Source organism: Macrobrachium rosenbergii, chromosome 16 (assembly GCF_040412425.1).
Source record: "Macrobrachium rosenbergii isolate ZJJX-2024 chromosome 16, ASM4041242v1, whole genome shotgun sequence".
Lineage (NCBI taxonomy): Eukaryota > Metazoa > Arthropoda > Malacostraca > Decapoda > Palaemonidae > Macrobrachium > Macrobrachium rosenbergii.
The window spans coordinates 18565353-18583274 of NC_089756.1; the positions used below are offsets into that span (position 1 = coordinate 18565353).

At 43.0% G+C, this 17922-nt stretch overlaps 1 protein-coding gene across 6 annotated transcripts in view; it reads left to right on the forward strand.

Annotated features, from left to right (window-relative positions):
• Positions 1 to 17293, forward strand: part of LOC136847153 (uncharacterized) — a 176018-nt gene extending 158725 nt beyond the window's left edge. For all 6 annotated transcript variants that reach the window (XM_067118553.1, XM_067118552.1, XM_067118550.1 and 3 more), the window contains one exon: positions 339 to 17293. In XM_067118553.1, the coding sequence (XP_066974654.1) occupies positions 339 to 15499 (15161 nt within the window). In that variant the 3' untranslated portion in view covers positions 15500 to 17293. The remainder of the gene's footprint in view (positions 1 to 338) is intronic.
• Positions 17294 to 17922: the final 629 nt, after the last annotated feature.

A 17922-nucleotide genomic window follows, 5' to 3' on the forward strand; every position in this document is an offset into this window, starting at 1 on the left:
TTGCAATTTCCAAGTGGTATATTGTAATTCACGTTTTTTCATCTCCCCTTATTATAATTATGAAACACCCAGTGTCTTTTCCTAGTTTAGAAACAGTAAGATTTTTAACATGTAAAATAAATTTTGTTAAATTCTATGTATGTGTATAATCTTCGTTAGGATTAATTTACTAGAATGTGTTTCTTCTTTGTAACTACCTCCAAATCACTAACTTGTTTACTGTCATTAAGTCCTATATTGGTGAAATAATTAAAGCAAAGTTTTTCTTGAGGGGACTTTTCATCTTGAATGTTTTAATAACTTCTTTTGCTTTAATTGAGATTTTGCTTTTGTTTTAGGTGTCAGCACAAATAAAAACAGCTACACTGTTGTCCAAGGTGAGAGAGTGGATAGAAAGCATCATCATGACACTTTAAAATTAGATGGTGAATTTAGCAGCGTTTCATCCAGCAGAGAAACTTATCAGAAACACGAGTCTGTTGCACACTCCCAGCGAATTGTCCATCAAGACAACATGAGGATCGAAGGAGAACTCGAGGCAATGCAGTCCTCTGCCCATTCGGAATTCACAGAAAAAACAGGTGACAAACCAAAACTGCAGAGGAAAAAGACTTGGACAAAATTGGAAGGAGAAATGTACATGAATAGATCAAATGCAGAGTATAGTACATATGAACAGGCTGAAAGATCAAAAATAACTAGACATGAAGATAATCTAAAAATGGAAGGCATATTTGAAGGAAAAGCTAAGGAAACATCACCATTGAAAGGGGAACGAGAGCTGTTAAAACGCCATCCTGACAATCTTAAGATAGAAGGCACTTTTGAAGGCAGGCCTGTAGATGAGACACCATTAGGGGAAAGAGCCCCAATGAAAAAACACCCTGACAATCTCCGGCTAGAAGGCGACTTTGAAGGGAAACCCCAGGAAGATGCCCCAATGGGTGAAAGGGCTGCAATGAAGCGATACCCTGATAATTTGAAACTTTCAGGTGACATTGAAACCAAGCCAACTGAAGGGGTGCCAATGCCAGACAGAGAAATGATTAAAAGATACCCAGATAACTTAAGGATGGAAGGGGAATTTACTGGCCGGTCAAGAAGCCGTAGCCCTGTGAAGGGAGAACGTCCAATGATCAAACGACACCCTGATAATTTAAAAATGGAAGGCACCTTTGAAGGTATGGACAGAAGCCGCAGTCCAACAAAGGGTGAGAGAGTATCCCCAAAGAAGCACCCAGACAACTTGAAAGTTGAAGGAGATTTCCTTGGTCGCTCACCTGAGTCACCTCCAAAGGGTGAACGAGCAGCTATTAAGAAGCATCCTGATAATCTGAAAATTGAAGGAGATTTTGAACCAAAATCAAGAGGCAGAAGTCCAGTAAAAGGAGAAAGAGCAAAAACTAAAAAGCATCCTGACAATCTAAAGCTACAGGGAGACTTTGAAGGTAAACCTCAAGATCAAGCACCTCTGAAAGGAGAGAGGGCTAAGGTTGTGCGAAGAGAAGATCAGTTGCACATGGAAGGAGAATTTAATGTAGAAAAGAGAGAACAAATGACATTCAAAGGGGAAAGAGCTGAAATCCAGAGGCATGAAGATTCTTTGAGACTAGAGGGAAGCTTTACTGGCAAAGAATATGAATACCAGAAGTTCAAAGGTGAAAGAGCTCAAGTAGTGAGACATGAAGATAACCTAAAAATGCAAGGAGATTTTGAACCACGACCCACTGAAGGAGCACCTGTTGGTGTAAGGGCACCAATTAAAAAGTACCCTGATAATATAAAATTATCTGGAGATTTCACTGGAAAACCACGTGAGGATGCACCCTATGGAGAGAGAGCACCTACAAAGAAACACCCTGATACCCTTCGTATGACTGGTGACTTCCAAGGTAAAGAGGAAGAATACAGGACTTTTAAGGGTGAAAGAGCAGAGATAATCCATCATAGGGATAATTTGCAAATGGAAGGAGAGTTCACTGGAAAAGAATATGAAAAAGTAACTGTAGGTGACCGAGCAACCATCAAAAAACATCCTGACAATCTTCGAATGGAAGGTGAATTTACAGCATCAAAACCTGGAGAGGCTCCCAAGGGGGAAAGAGCTCCAGTAAAACGACACCCTGACAACTTGACTATGACAGGAGAATTCGTTGGAAAAGAGGAAGACTACAGGATGATTAAAGGAGAAAGGGCAGAGGTCATAAGAAGAGAAGATAATTTACGAATGGAAGGAGAGTTTATTGGCAAAGAGTATGAACAAATAACAGTTGGTGACAGAGCACCTGTAAAAAGACACCCAGACAATCTGCAAATGAATGGGGAATTTTATGCTCCCAGACCAGGGGAAGCCCCAAAAGGAGAGCGTGCACCAGTTAAGAAACATCCTGATAACCTGCAGATGAATGGTGATTTTTATGCACCAACACCAGGAGAAGCTCCAAGAGGAGAAAGGGCACCCGTCAAAAAGCATCCTGATAATTTAAAAATGACAGGAAGCTTCCAAGGAAAAGAAGAAGAATACAGAATAGTCAAGGGTGAAAGAGTCAAGGTAGTAAGGAGGGAAGATAATCTTCATATGGAAGGAGAATTCATTGGAAAGGAACATGAGCAGGTCACAATTGGAGAAAGAGCTGAGATCAAGAGACATGATGATAACCTGCGTATGGTAGGAGAATTTACTGGAAAACCACGTGAAGAGGCTCCACGTGCTGAACGTGCACCAGTAAAGAAGCACCCTGATAATCTCAAAATGGATGGGGAATTTATTGCCCCAACACCTGGGGAAGCACCTAGGGGTGAACGAGCTGCAGTAAGAAAGCATCCAGATAATTTAAAAATGATTGGAGATTTTGAAGGTAAACCAAGAGAAGATGCTCCTTATGCTGAAAGGGCTCCAGTGAAGAAACATCCAGATAATCTTCGTATGGATGGAGACTTCTATGCCCCAGCTCCAGGAGAAGCTCCGCGTGGTGAACGTGCTGCTGTTAAAAAACACCCAGATAATTTGAAAATGGTTGGTGACTTTGAAGGAAAACCACGTGAAGATGCTCCATATGGTCAAAGAGAACCAGTAAAGAAACATCCAGACAATCTCCGCATGGATGGGGACTTCTACGCTCCAACTCCTGGTGACGCCCCAAGAGGTGAACGAGCACCAGTAAAGAAGCATCCAGACAACCTGAGAATGGGTGGAGACTTTGAAGGAAAGCCTCGTGAAGATGCCCCACAGGGGGAAAGAGCCCCTGTCCAAAGACATCCCGACAATCTAAAAATGGATGGTGATTTTTATGCTCCTACTCCAGGAGAGGCTCCTAAAGGTGAACGAGCTAGAGTCAAAAGGTATGAAGATAATCTCAAAATGGTTGGGGAATTCCAAGGGAAAGAAGAAGAATATAAAGTAACAAGAGGAGAAAGAGTTGAAGTAATAAGGAGAGAAGATAATCTACACATGGAGGGTGAGTTTATTGGCAAAGAGCATGAGCAAGTTTCTATTGGCGAAAGAGCTTCTATTAAGAAACATCCAGATAACTTACGCATGGTAGGAGATTTCACTGGAAAACCAAAGGAAGATGCTCCATATGCTGAAAGGGCACCTGTTAAGAAACATCCTGACAATCTCAAGATGGATGGCGACTTCTATGCTCCTACTCCTGGGGAGGCACCAAGAGGAGAACGTGCCCCTGTAAAGAAACATCCTGATAACCTAAAAATGGTAGGAGACTTTGAAGGTAAACCTCGAGAAGATGCACCATATGCAGAGAGAGCTCCTGTTCAGAAACATCCTGACAATCTAAGGATGGGTGGAGATTTTTATGCCCCTACACCTGGAGAAGCTCCACGAGGAGAAAGGGCTCCAATAAAGAAACATCCTGATAATCTGAAAATGGTTGGTGACTTTGAAGGAAAGCCTCGTGAAGGTGCACCATATGCTGAAAGAGCTCCTGTTCAGAAACATCCCGATAACCTTAGAATGGATGGAGATTTCTATGCTCCAACTCCAGGAGAGGCTCCAAGAGGGGAACGTGCTCCTGTCAAGAAACATCCTGACAATCTGAAAATGGTGGGTGACTTTGAAGGAAAGCCTCGTGAAGGTGCACCATATGCTGAAAGAGCTCCTGTTCAGAAACATCCCGATAACCTTAGAATGGATGGAGATTTCTATGCTCCAACTCCAGGAGAGGCTCCAAGAGGTGAACGTGCTCCTGTTAAGAAACATCCTGACAATCTGAAAATGGTGGGTGACTTTGAAGGAAAGCCTCGTGAAGGTGCACCATATGCTGAAAGAGCTCCTGTTCAGAAACATCCTGATAACCTACGAATGGATGGAGATTTCTATGCTCCAACCCCAGGAGAGGCTCCAAGAGGTGAACGTGCACCTGTTAAGAAGCATCCTGACAATCTGAAAATGGTGGGTGACTTTGAAGGAAAGCCTCGTGAAGGTGCACCATATGCTGAAAGAGCTCCTGTTCAGAAACATCCTGATAACCTTAGAATGGATGGAGATTTCTATGCTCCTACTCCTGGAGAGGCTCCAAGAGGTGAAAGGGCTCCAGTAAAGAAGCATCCTGATAACCTGAAAATGGTAGGAGACTTTGAAGGAAAGCCTCGTGAAGATGCACCATATGGTCAGAGAGAGCCTGCAAAGAAACATCCTGATAATCTAAGAATGGATGGAGACTTCTATGCTCCAACTCCAGGGGAAGCTCCGCGCGGTGAACGAGCTCCAGTAAAGAAACATGCAGACAACCTAAAAATGGTAGGTGAATTCCAAGGAAAAGAGGAAGAATATAAAATTGTGAAAGGTGAAAGAGTGAAAGTCATAAAACGAGAAGATAATCTTCACATGGAGGGTGAATTCATTGGCAAGGAATATGAACAAATTACTGTTGGTGAAAGAGCAGCAATTAAAAAACATCCTGATAACTTAAGACTTTTGGGTGATTTTGAGGGTAAACCACGTGAAGAGGCTCCTTATGCAGAACGAGCTCCAGTGAAGAAACACCCAGACAATCTTAGGATGGATGGAGATTTCTATGCACCTTCTCCAGGTGAAGCACCAAGAGGTGAACGTGCTCCAGTCAAGAAACATCCTGACAATCTGAAAATGGTTGGAGACTTTGAGGGAAAACCCCGTGAAGGTGCCCCATATGCCGAAAGAGCTCCTGTTCAAAAGCATCCTGATAACCTCAGAATGGATGGAGACTTCTATGCTCCAACTCCTGGAGAAGCACCACGGGGTGAACGAGCACCTGTAAAGAAACATCCTGATAACCTTAAAATGGTTGGAGACTTTGAAGGGAAACCAAGAGAGGATGCACCTTATGCTCAACGAGAACCAGTAAAGAAACACCCTGATAACCTTCGAATGGATGGTGATTTCTATGCCCCAACTCCAGGGGAGGCACCACGAGGTGAACGTGCTCCAGTTAAGAAACATCCTGACAATCTGAAAATGGTTGGAGACTTTGAGGGAAAACCCCGTGAAGGTGCCCCATATGCTGAAAGAGCTCCTGTCCAAAAGCATCCTGATAACCTAAGAATGGATGGAGACTTCTATGCTCCAACTCCAGGAGAAGCACCACGGGGTGAACGAGCACCTGTAAAGAAACATCCTGATAACCTTAAAATGGTTGGAGACTTTGAAGGGAAACCAAGAGAGGATGCACCTTATGCTCAACGAGAACCAGTAAAGAAACACCCTGATAACCTTCGAATGGATGGTGATTTCTATGCCCCAGCTCCAGGAGAGGCACCACGAGGTGAACGTGCTCCAGTTAAGAAACATCCTGATAATCTAAAAATGGTTGGAGACTTTGAGGGAAAACCCCGTGAAGGTGCCCCATATGCTGAAAGAGCTCCTGTTCAAAAGCATCCTGATAACCTAAGAATGGATGGAGACTTTTATGCTCCAACTCCAGGAGAAGCACCACGGGGTGAACGAGCACCTGTAAAGAAACATCCTGATAATCTTAAAATGGTTGGAGACTTTGAAGGAAAACCAAGAGAGGATGCACCTTATGCTCAACGCGAACCAGTAAAGAAACACCCAGATAACCTTCGAATGGATGGTGATTTCTATGCCCCAACTCCAGGAGAGGCACCACGAGGTGAACGTGCACCTGTTAAAAAACATCCTGATAACCTAAGAATGGTTGGAGACTTTGAAGGAAAACCACGAGAGGATGCTCCTTATGCAGAAAGAGCTCCTGTCCAAAAGCATCCTGATAACCTCAGAATGGATGGAGACTTCTATGCTCCTACCCCAGGAGAAGTTCCAAGGGGTGAAAGAGCTAAAGTAAAGAAACATCCTGATAACCTTAAAATGGTTGGAGACTTTGAAGGAAAGCCTCGTGAAGATGCACCATATGCAGAGAGGGCACCAGTTAAGAAACACCCTGATAATCTTAGAATGGATGGAGATTTCTATGCTCCTACTCCTGGAGAAGCACCAAGAGGTGAAAGAGCTCCAGTTAAGAAACATCCTGATAATCTAAAAATGGTTGGAGACTTCGAAGGGAAGCCTCGTGAAGATGCACCTTATGCTGAAAGAGCCCCTGTTCAGAAGCATCCAGATAACCTCAGAATGGATGGGGACTTCTATGCTCCTACACCAGGAGAAGCTCCTAGAGGTGAAAGGGCTCCAGTTAAGAAACATCCTGACAATCTTAGAATGGTAGGAGACTTTGAAGGGAAGCCTCGAGAAGACGCACCTTATGCTGAAAGAGCCCCTGTTCAGAAACATCCAGATAACCTCAGAATGGATGGAGACTTCTATGCTCCTACACCAGGAGAAGCTCCTAGAGGTGAAAGGGCTCCAGTTAAGAAACATCCTGACAATCTTAGAATGGTAGGGGACTTTGAAGGGAAGCCTCGTGAAGATGCACCTTATGCTGAAAGAGCCCCTGTTCAGAAACATCCAGATAACCTCAGAATGGATGGAGACTTCTATGCTCCTACTCCTGGAGAAGCCCCACGAGGAGAACGGGCTCCAATCAAGAAACATCCTGATAATCTCAGAATGGTAGGAGACTTTGAAGGGAAGCCTCGTGAAGATGCACCTTATGCTGAAAGAGCCCCTGTTCAGAAGCATCCTGATAATCTCCGAATGGATGGAGACTTCTATGCTCCTACACCTGGAGAAGCTCCTAGAGGTGAGAGGGCCCCAGTAAAGAAGCATCCTGATAATCTAAAAATGGTAGGAGACTTTGAAGGAAAGCCTCGGGAAGATGCACCTTATGCTGAAAGAGCCCCTGTTAAAAAGCATCCTGATAATCTCAAAATGGATGGAGACTTTTATGCACCCTCTCCTGGTGAAGCTCCACGTGGTGAACGAGCTCCAGTTAAAAAACATACTGATAACCTGAAAATGGTTGGTGAATTCCAAGGAAAAGAAGAGGAATACAAAATGGTTCGTAGTGAGAGAGTTGAAATTATTAGAAGAGAAGATAATCTGCGCATGGAGGGAGAGTTCATTGGAAAAGAGCATGAACAGGTTACCATTGGAGAAAGAGCTGCCATCAAAAAGCAGCAAGACAATTTGCGTATGGTAGGAGACTTTACTGGAAAACCCAAAGAAGAGGCTCCATATGCAGAAAGAGCACCCGTTAAGAAACATCCAGATAATCTCCGGATGGATGGAGACTTCTATGCTCCTACTCCAGGAGAAGCTCCAAGAGGAGAACGTGCACCAGTGAAGAAACACCCTGATAACCTCAAAATGGTTGGAGACTTTGAAGGAAAGCCTCGTGAAGATGCACCATATGCTGAGAGAGCTCCTGTTCAGAAACATCCTGATAACCTTAGAGTAGATGGTGATTTCTATGCTCCTACTCCTGGAGAGGCTCCAAGAGGTGAAAGAGCTCCAGTAAAGAAACATCCTGATAATCTCAGAATGGTTGGAGACTTTGAAGGGAAGCCTCGTGAAGATGCGCCATATGCTCAGAGAGAGCCTGCAAAGAAACATCCTGATAATCTTAGAATGGATGGAGACTTCTACGCTCCTACTCCAGGTGAGGCCCCACGTGGTGAACGAGCTCCAATAAAGAAACACCCAGACAACCTGAAAATGGTAGGAGACTTTGAAGGGAAACCTAGAGAAGATGCACCATATGCTCAACGAGAACCAGTAAAGAAACATCCTGACAACCTTCGCATGGATGGAGATTTCTATGCTCCAGCTCCAGGAGAAGCTCCAAGAGGCGAACGAGCCCCAGTAAAGAAACATCCTGATAACCTTAAAATGGTCGGGGACTTTGAAGGTAAACCTCGTGAAGATGCACCATATGCAGACAGAGCTCCTGTCCAGAAACACCCTGACAATCTTAGAATGGATGGTGATTTCTATGCTCCTACTCCTGGAGAAGCTCCTAGAGGAGAACGGGCACCAATAAAGAAACATCCAGATAATCTAAAAATGGTGGGTGACTTTGAGGGAAAACCTCGCGAAGGTGCACCATATGCTGAAAGAGCTCCAGTTCAGAAACATCCTGATAATCTAAGAATGGATGGAGAATTCTACGCTCCTACTCCAGGAGAAGCTCCACGTGGTGAACGTGCTCCAGTGAAGAAACATCCTGATAATCTCAGAATGGTAGGAGACTTCGAAGGTAAGCCTAGAGAAGATGCTCCCTATGCTGAAAGAGCTCCCGTGCAGAAACATCCTGACAACCTACGGATGGATGGAGAGTTTTATGCTCCAACCCCAGGAGAAGCTCCACGTGGTGAACGTGCTCCCGTAAAGAAACATCCAGATAATCTTAGAATGGTAGGAGACTTTGAAGGTAAGCCAAGAGAGGATGCTCCCTATGCTGAAAGAGCTCCTGTGCAGAAACATCCTGATAATCTAAGAATGGATGGTGACTTCTATGCTCCTACTCCTGGTGAAGCTCCTAGAGGCGAAAGGGCTCCAGTGAAGAAACATCCTGATAATCTCAGAATGGTAGGAGACTTTGAAGGAAAGCCTCGTGAAGATGCACCATATGCCAAAAGAGCTCCCATTCAGAAACATCCTGATAATCTTAGGGTAGATGGTGACTTCTATGCTCCTACTCCTGGTGAAGCTCCTAGAGGGGAACGTGCCCCAGTAAGGAAACATCCTGATAACCTCAAAATGGTGGGAGACTTCGAAGGAAAGCCTCGTGAAGATGCACCATATGCTGAGAGGGCGCCTGTTCAAAAACATCCTGACAACCTTCGAATGGATGGTGATTTCTATGCTCCTACTCCTGGAGAGGCTCCACGAGGTGAAAGGGCCCCAGTAAAGAAACATCCTGATAATTTAAAAATGGTGGGTGACTTTGAAGGAAAGCCCCGTGAAGATGCACCATTTGCTGAGAGAGCCCCTGTTAAAAAGCATCCTGATAATCTTCGAATGGATGGAGAATTTTATGCTCCTACTCCTGGTGAAGCTCCTAAAGGTGAACGAGCTACAGTCAAAAAGCATGTTGATAATCTGAAAATGGCTGGAGAATTCCAAGGAAAAGAGGAGGAATACAAAGTCATAAGAGGAGAAAGAGTTGAGGTAATCAGACGAGAAGATAACTTACGCATGGAGGGAGAATTTATTGGAAAAGAACATGAGCAAGTGACAATAGGTGAAAGAGCATCCATCAAGAAACGAGAAGATAATTTGCGAATGGTTGGAGATTTCACTGGCAAACCACGAGAAGAAGCTCCACTTGCAGATAGAGTGCCTGTTAAAAAGCATCCAGATAATCTCAAAATGGATGGTGATTTCTATGCTCCAAAACCAGGTGAGGCACCAAGAGGAGAACGAGCTCCGGTTAAGAAGCATCCAGATAATCTCAAAATGGCTGGAGAATTTGAAGGAAAACCCCGAGAGGGTGCACCATATGCTCAGAGAGCTCCTGTACAGAAACACCCAGACAATCTAAGAATGGATGGAGAATTCTATGCTCCTACTCCTGGAGAAGCTCCACGCGGTGAACGTGCTCCAGTGAAGAAACATCCTGATAACCTTAGAATGGTTGGAGACTTTGAAGGAAAGCCTAGAGAAGATGCTCCCTACGCTGAAAGAGCTCCAGTCCAGAAGCACCCAGACAATCTAAGAGTGGATGGTGACTTCTATGCTCCTACTCCAGGAGAGGCTCCACGTGGTGAACGTGCTCCAGTAAAGAAACATCCTGATAACCTTAAAATGGTAGGAGACTTTGAGGGAAAACCTAGAGAAGATGCTCCCTATGCTGAAAGAGCTCCCGTGAAGAAACACCCTGATAATCTAAGAATGGATGGTGACTTCTATGCTCCAACTCCAGGAGAAGCGCCACGTGGTGAACGTGCTCCAGTAAAGAAACATCCTGATAACCTCAGAATGGTTGGAGACTTTGAAGGAAAGCCTAGAGAAGGTGCTCCATATGCTGAAAGAGCTCCTGTGCAGAAACATCCTGACAACCTACGAATGGATGGAGAATTCTATGCTCCTACTCCAGGAGAAGCTCCACGTGGTGAACGTGCTCCAGTAAAGAAACATCCTGATAACCTCAGAATGGTTGGAGACTTTGAAGGAAAGCCTAGAGAAGGTGCTCCATATGCTGAAAGAGCTCCTGTGCAGAAACATCCTGACAACCTACGAATGGATGGAGAATTCTATGCTCCTACTCCAGGAGAAGCTCCACGTGGTGAACGTGCTCCAGTAAAGAAACATCCTGATAATCTCAGAATGGTAGGAGACTTCGAAGGAAAGCCTAGAGAAGGTGCTCCATATGCTGAAAGAGCTCCTGTACAGAAACACCCTGACAACCTACGAATGGATGGTGACTTCTATGCGCCAACACCTGGAGAAGCTCCACGTGGTGAACGTGCTCCAGTAAAGAAACATCCTGATAATCTCAGAATGGTAGGAGACTTTGAAGGAAAGCCTAGAGAAGATGCTCCCTATGCTGAAAGAGCTCCTGTGCAGAAACATCCAGATAATCTAAGAATGGATGGTGACTTCTATGCTCCTTCTCCTGGCGAAGCTCCAAAAGGAGAAAGAGCACCTATAAGAAAGCATGCAGATAATCTTCAAATGACTGGGGAGTTCCGTGGAAAAGAACAAGAATATAAAATTGTGCGTGGAGAAAGAGTTGAAGTGGTTAGACGTGAAGACAATCTACACATGGAGGGAGAGTTCATTGGTAAAGAATATGAAAGCGTAACAAAGGGTGAAAGAGCATCAATTAAGAAGCATGCTGATAACTTGCGAATGGATGGAGACTTTATTGCCCCAACTCCTGAAGAAGCTCCAAGGGGCGAACGGGCACCAGTTAAAAAACATCCTGATAACCTACGTATGGTGGGCGACTTTGAAGGAAAACCACGTGAAGATGCTCCATTTGGAGAAAGAGCTCCAGTGAAGAAACATCCAGACAATTTGCGAATGGATGGTGATTTCTATGCCCCAACCCCTGGAGATGCTCCTAGAGGAGAAAGAGCACCAATTAAGAAACAACCAGATAACCTTCAGCTGACTGGTGATTTTGAAGGTAAACCACGTGAAGGTGCACCGCAGGCTGAGAGAGCTCCTGTACAAAAGCATCCTGACAACTTGAAAATGGGTGGTGATTTCTATGCTCCTACCCAGAAGGAAGCGCCTCAAGGTGAACGTGCACAAGTGAAAAAGCACAAAGACAATCTAAAAGTAACTGGCGAATTCCTTGGCAAGGAAGAGGAGTACAAAGTTGTCAAAGGGGAGAGAGTTGATATAGTTCGAAGAGAAGACAACCTGAGAATGGAAGGGGAATTTATTGGCAAGGAACAAGAGCGTATAACAAAAGGGGAGAGAGCAGTTGTTAAGAAGCACCCTGATAACTTGCGAATGGATGGAGAATTTTATGCTCCCCTTTCAGAGGACGCTCCACTTGGAGAGCGTGCACCTGTCAAGAAGCATCCTGACAACCTACGCATGGATGGTGACTTCTATGCTCCATTGCCTGGAGAGGCTCCTAGAGGAGAACGTGCTCCTGTTAAGAAACATCCAGATAATCTAAAAATGGAAGGAGACTTTGAGGCTCCTAAACATGATGGCATACCAATAGGAGAAAGAGCTCAGATCAAGCGAGTTGAAGATAATCTGCATGTGGAAGGGGAATGGATTGGAAAATCAAGCACCCATTATGACTATCCTGTTGTTTCAGGTGTTCGAAGTGAAGTCTATCGTCAAGAGGATAACTTGAAACAAGAAGGAGAATTTGTCGGTAAGACCCAGACCTCTGATGATTACCAGCTGTATCAAGCAAAGAGATCAGATATAGTCAAACAGTCTGACAACCTTAAAATGGAAGGTCAGTACCACCTGGAAACGCTGCAAAGGGATGAATATAAAATCCACAAAGGAGCCCGTGCAGAGATCAAGAAATACAGTGATAACTTACACATGGAAGGAGAATTTATGGGACGATCACAGGATAAGGTGCATTTGCAAGGAGAGCGAGCATCAGTAGTACAGCATCCTGATCATCTCCGCACTGAAGGTGAATTTGAAGGCAGACCTAAAGAAGCTGCTCCTGCTGGGGAGAGAGCCCCTGTGAAAAAGCACCCAGATAATCTTAAACTCGAGGGCACCTTTGAAGGAAAAGCAGTAGAAAGTGTTTTGAGAGGTGAGCGAGCAGCAGTAAAGAAACAAGAAGATTCTCTCAAATTAGAAGGAACATTTGAGGGGAGGAAGACCTCTGCACAGGTAAGAGGTGAACGGGCTGAAATTGTAAAACACTCTGATACACTTAAAATGGAAGGCGATATGACGTTCACCAGAGAGGAAGCAGCTGTCAGAGGGGAACGAGCTGAAATCAGTAGACATGCTGATAACCTCACGATGGAAGGTGATCTTGAAGTAACAAAGAAAACATTTGCCACAAAAGGAGAAAGAGCAGAAATAAAGAAGCATGAAGATACTCTTAAAACTACTGGAGAATTTGAAGGTAGAAAGGTGTCAGCGGTTCGTCGAGGAGAGAGAGCTGAAATTAAGAGACAAAAGGACAACCTGAAAATGGAAGGAGACTTATCTATTGAAAGAAAGGAATCTGTAATACGGGGTGAGCGTGCTGCTATTAAAAAACATGAAGACTCACTCAAACTTGAAGGAGATATGACATTTGTCAAAGAGGAAACAGTTGGCAGAGGTGAGAGAGCTCAAATTAAGAAACATGAAGACTCATTAAAAATGGAAGGAAAGTTTGAAGGTAGAAGAAAATCTTCAGTTACTGGAAGAGGTGAAAGAGCTGAAGTTAAAAGACCAAAAGACAACCTCAAGCAAGAAGGAGACTTCCAGGGAAGCCGTACAACTGTGGTAGCAAAGGGTGAAAGAGCTACAATTAAAAAGCATAAGGATAATCTAAAGTTAGAGGGTGAATTGGACATATCTAAAGAATCAACAGTTGTAACAAGAGGTGAACGAGCTGAAATTAAGAAACATGAGGAATCCTTGAAAATGGAGGGTACTTTCGAGGGAAGGAGAAAGAGTGCGTCAACATTTAAAGGAGAACGTGTTGAAATCAGAAAGCATGAAGATCATCTTAAATTAGAAGGTTCACATGAAGGATTCCAGAGAACAAGTACTCCAAATAAAGATGGTGTAAAGAGAAATGAGACATTTAAGGTGAAAGGGGAAAGAGCCCAAATTAAAAAGCATGAAGACAATCTTAAAATGGAGGGTGAATTCTATGGAGGCTCACCAAGTGTTAGTCCAATAAAAGGAGACAGATCTGATGTGAAAAAGCCAAAAGATAATTTGTCAGTTACAGGTGACTTTGAAGGAAGACCAAAGGACCTACCTGGAGTTGGTGAGAGACGTTCACCCTATAAATATGACGATCATTTGAAAATGGAAGGTGATTTTGAAGGCAAACCCAGAGGTTCACCAGGCAAGGGTGAGCGTCTACCACAAAAAAGACATCCAGACAATCTTAAACTTGAGGGAGATATTGATGGACCTTCTAAGGACAAACCTGGAACTGGTGAAAGATTGCCTCAGAAAAGATATCCTGATAACCTGAAAATGGAAGGCGCTTTTGAAGGACGACCCAGGGACAGCCCAGGTGTTGGTTCAAGACAACCTCAAAAGAGATATCCTGATAACCTTCATCCAGAAGGCGACTTTGAAAGTCATCCAAGAGGGAGCCCAGGACCTGGTGAACGTCTTCCACAAAAACGATACCCAGACAATCTTAAAATGGAAGGAGAGTTTGAGGGACGTCGCAGATCAGCTCAGGGTAGGGGTAGTAGGGCAGCAACAACAAGACATGAGGACAATTTAAAGATGGAGGGTGAATTTGCAAGTTCAAGAACTGAACAGACAACAGTCAATGGAAGAGTTGAATCTCAAAAGGTTCAAGGATTTTCTGTTGATGGCAGTGTAGAAACAACTTCTAAAGTTAGACGTGATGCTGTTGTTTCACAGAGAGATCAACAAGGCTTTTCTGTTGATGGAAAGATGGAGACTACTTCAAAGGTTAGACGTGATGTAGCTGAGTCACAGAAAGTTCAAGGATTTTCTGTTGATGGACAAGTAGATAGTTCTTCAAAGGTTAGACGAGATACAGTTGTGCTAAGGTCAGCTGCAGACACTGCTATTACAAAATCAGAGGAATCATCATCACTTCAGAAGTCTGGCTCAACAAAAACAGATTCCAACACCAAAAGGGATGTACAAACAATTGAATCTTACACTGCAGATGGTCGCAAAATCACAAGGGTTATTACCAAAGAAACAAGGGAAAGTAAATCAGCTTCCCGTGCTGAATCTCGAGCAACAAGTGTAAAAACAACATCTGAACAAAGAAATATTTCATCAGCAGAGGCTAAATTAGAATCTTCCAGCACTAGTGAAAGCAAAGTAGCAGCAGCTGCTTCGGTCAGTCGATCAGCAAAAACAAAATCCCCACCACCAGGTGCTAGTCCTGTTACTCCTACTGGGCGTAGGCATCACAACCAATCATCTTTCTCCCTGGGTGAAGATACATATACCACAATGGATACCACTAAACAATCAAGTGCAATTCACAAGTCAACCTCTGCCAGTCATATTAGTTTAGATTCTAAACTGGAGTCTTCTGCTACTACTAAAGAAATGGCCTCATCTCTACGACAGGCAGATGCCCTAGATTTAAGAGGAGGCACAAAAACAGACACAGCTAGAGGTGCTGCTGGTCATTCTTCTCACATAACAGGTAGCAGTCAAGAGGAATATCGTAAATGGTCAGCCAACCACCAACAGCAAGTTGAACAGCGACAGATGTCCAGTAGTAGTCGCACAGAGCAGCGACAAATGACTAAAACCAACAGAGTCGAACAACAGCGTGTAGCCCGAGGTCGCGGAAATTCATCTTCCATTACCTTCCATTCTGAATATGATCCTTGGAGAGATGCAACCATAACCAGGCGCGGTGAATGGCAAATAGTTACGCCATGCCCTGCATCTTTACTCGAGACTCGATCCTCAAACTACAAAAAAGGCCATGATACAAAGGATCACAAATTCTATATGCCTGTCGTAGACTAAAAGGACTTCATGATGCAGCTTATGGCAAGCACAAGCACCAAAATCATGAACTCCGTTCAATGCCAACTGCAGCTTTTAACTGACTTACTGAGGTTGTTTTGCCATAAATCTCAACAAAAGTTCTTCTTGTGACCAGCAGTGCTCATTTTAACCTGTGATGTTGACTGCCTTATGACTGATTCTCCAGTGTTTCTATATACTTGTATCAAAAGGGCTTAAAGCTGTGATGATTTCAATTTTATCAGTAATATAGGTCTTAGTCTAAGTGTTTTGTGGATACATGATCTTTTAATCATAACATTTGTAAGCAGCATCACATGCTCACTTTACTTATTTTTATATAAATAATGACTATGATTACTCAATGAAAACAGAATGAAGACACTAGTTATGAGCTTCATTTTCTACTACTACTATAAACTCTTAATGAAGGGATATATTTTTTATTCAGTTTTTAAATATATTAATATAGGAGTAGATAAAGCTATGTACATTTGAGCAGTTTTGTCTTTTAAGCTTTCTGCTCTTGTTTGTTGAGATAAGGGGACATCTCTCGACAAATGACAGCAGATTGCACTTTCGAAAGAGTCTCTGCCTCCGGCCTCGCTTCGCCTGGCCCAGGACAGACGGCTCGGCCCTGATGTGTTGTGACCAGCTTACTCAGCCAATAGCCCAGCCCCATTTTGGGCTCCCTTGACCTAGATAAGGAGGGCCTAGGTATTAGCTTCGTTTATTCAAGTGGTGCTTGGTTGTGTTATTATAGTTTTTATGACAATGAGACATTGTATGTTACTTAAATGTCTAATTTTTTTTTTATTTTATTGGAACATTTTCAAGTTTGTATCAAAATGTTTCATATTTTCCTATGTGTTTACAATATTTAAGCGAATATAATATGTAAACTGAATCTTAGCCTTATTTTGTTTCAACTGTTGAATTTTGACGGTCAAGTCAGAGTTGTTATATTTTTCAAAGTGCCATAAATTAGCTGGGGGAAGTGCAGAAAGATAAACATGCGTCACGACAACTGAGTGTTCACAACAGCAACGGGCGACGGACAAGACCCAAGCTTGAGACTAGGCAATAAATTCCAATTTATTGACCCTATGTCTGCATAAGTGCCCTTGGGGGTTTCAGTCTTCTTCTTTCTTTTTCTTCTTCTTCTTCTCCTCCCCTTCGAAGGAGTCATTGCAGAACAACACATGCACGGCGACACTGTCTCGCACACGCGCAGTTTCACCATGTGTGGTCTGCCTTGCACCCTTCCAAAATTGCTTGTTTTTGGCCCCACCCCCATGAACGACAAAAAGAAAAAGATTAAAGCATAGTTCCTAACCAACACCTAGCACTTTTTCAGACGCCACGTCCAAACCAAAGCGTAAATTAAGCAAAGTGGTTCTTCTAGACATGAATACTCCAACAGCACATCATATTTATTTATGAGTTGAATTTCATGTACGTTTTCAATTTTCTTTCGCATATTTGTCGTTACCTTTGCACTAAATTACCTTTGAAAAAAAAATCTTCAGAAGCGACCATTTTCACAGTATTGTTAACGAACACTAATGTAATTTTTATAACCTTTGCTTTTTTATCTTGTTTTTGCCTCTCAAAGTCTTGGGTTTCATTGTGAATTTTTTGCATCTAATTCAATCGAACCAAAACTTTCCTTGCTGCTTTGTGCACACTGGAGGTTGCTGCTTCTGGGCTTCAAAGTATAATTATCTTGTAAATATTTATGGAAAATAAATGTGATATTACAGTTAGCTCAACAATAAAAAGCTTGCTTGTTCATTCATTGTATGCTTTTCGTACCTTTTGTTTTTCTCATTGGAGCTCGAACATTTTGTTTTGCAGTATTTTGTCATTATGATTATCATTATTATCATTACTACTGTCATTATTGTTATTATTATTTGCAGCATTTCTTTAGCATGGTAAAGGTTTCGAGGTACATTCTGTATTCCTTATACGGGAAATATGAGTCACGAAGTACGATCAAGTACCTGATTTGCAGTTGAACATTTCCGGGGCTCCACAAATTGTCTTGTTATAAGTTGTTAGAGAAATGTGCTATTGTCAGGAGGAATTTCAAAAGAGATTACGGTATCTGCGTATGGTTTTCTGTCTCTTTTGAACACCGTAGTCTAGTAAACATGAAGTGTTTCCAAAAGATACTGCAGTCGGAGGTTTACTTATCAGTCTAAATCCAGTTGATTAAGTTGACAGCTACACGTCTGTCAGTCTACTCCTAGTTGCTCGTGTTGACAGTAAACTTTCTGAGAGAGGGAAGTAAAAAGTGGCCAGAGAAAACCTCTCCTTAACTGAAAGAAAAATACTTGTATAAAAAAACACAAGGTTCGAGGAATAAATTACATTCCAAAGACAGTTTCGAGACGAAAAAAAGTCTTTACAAATGGATA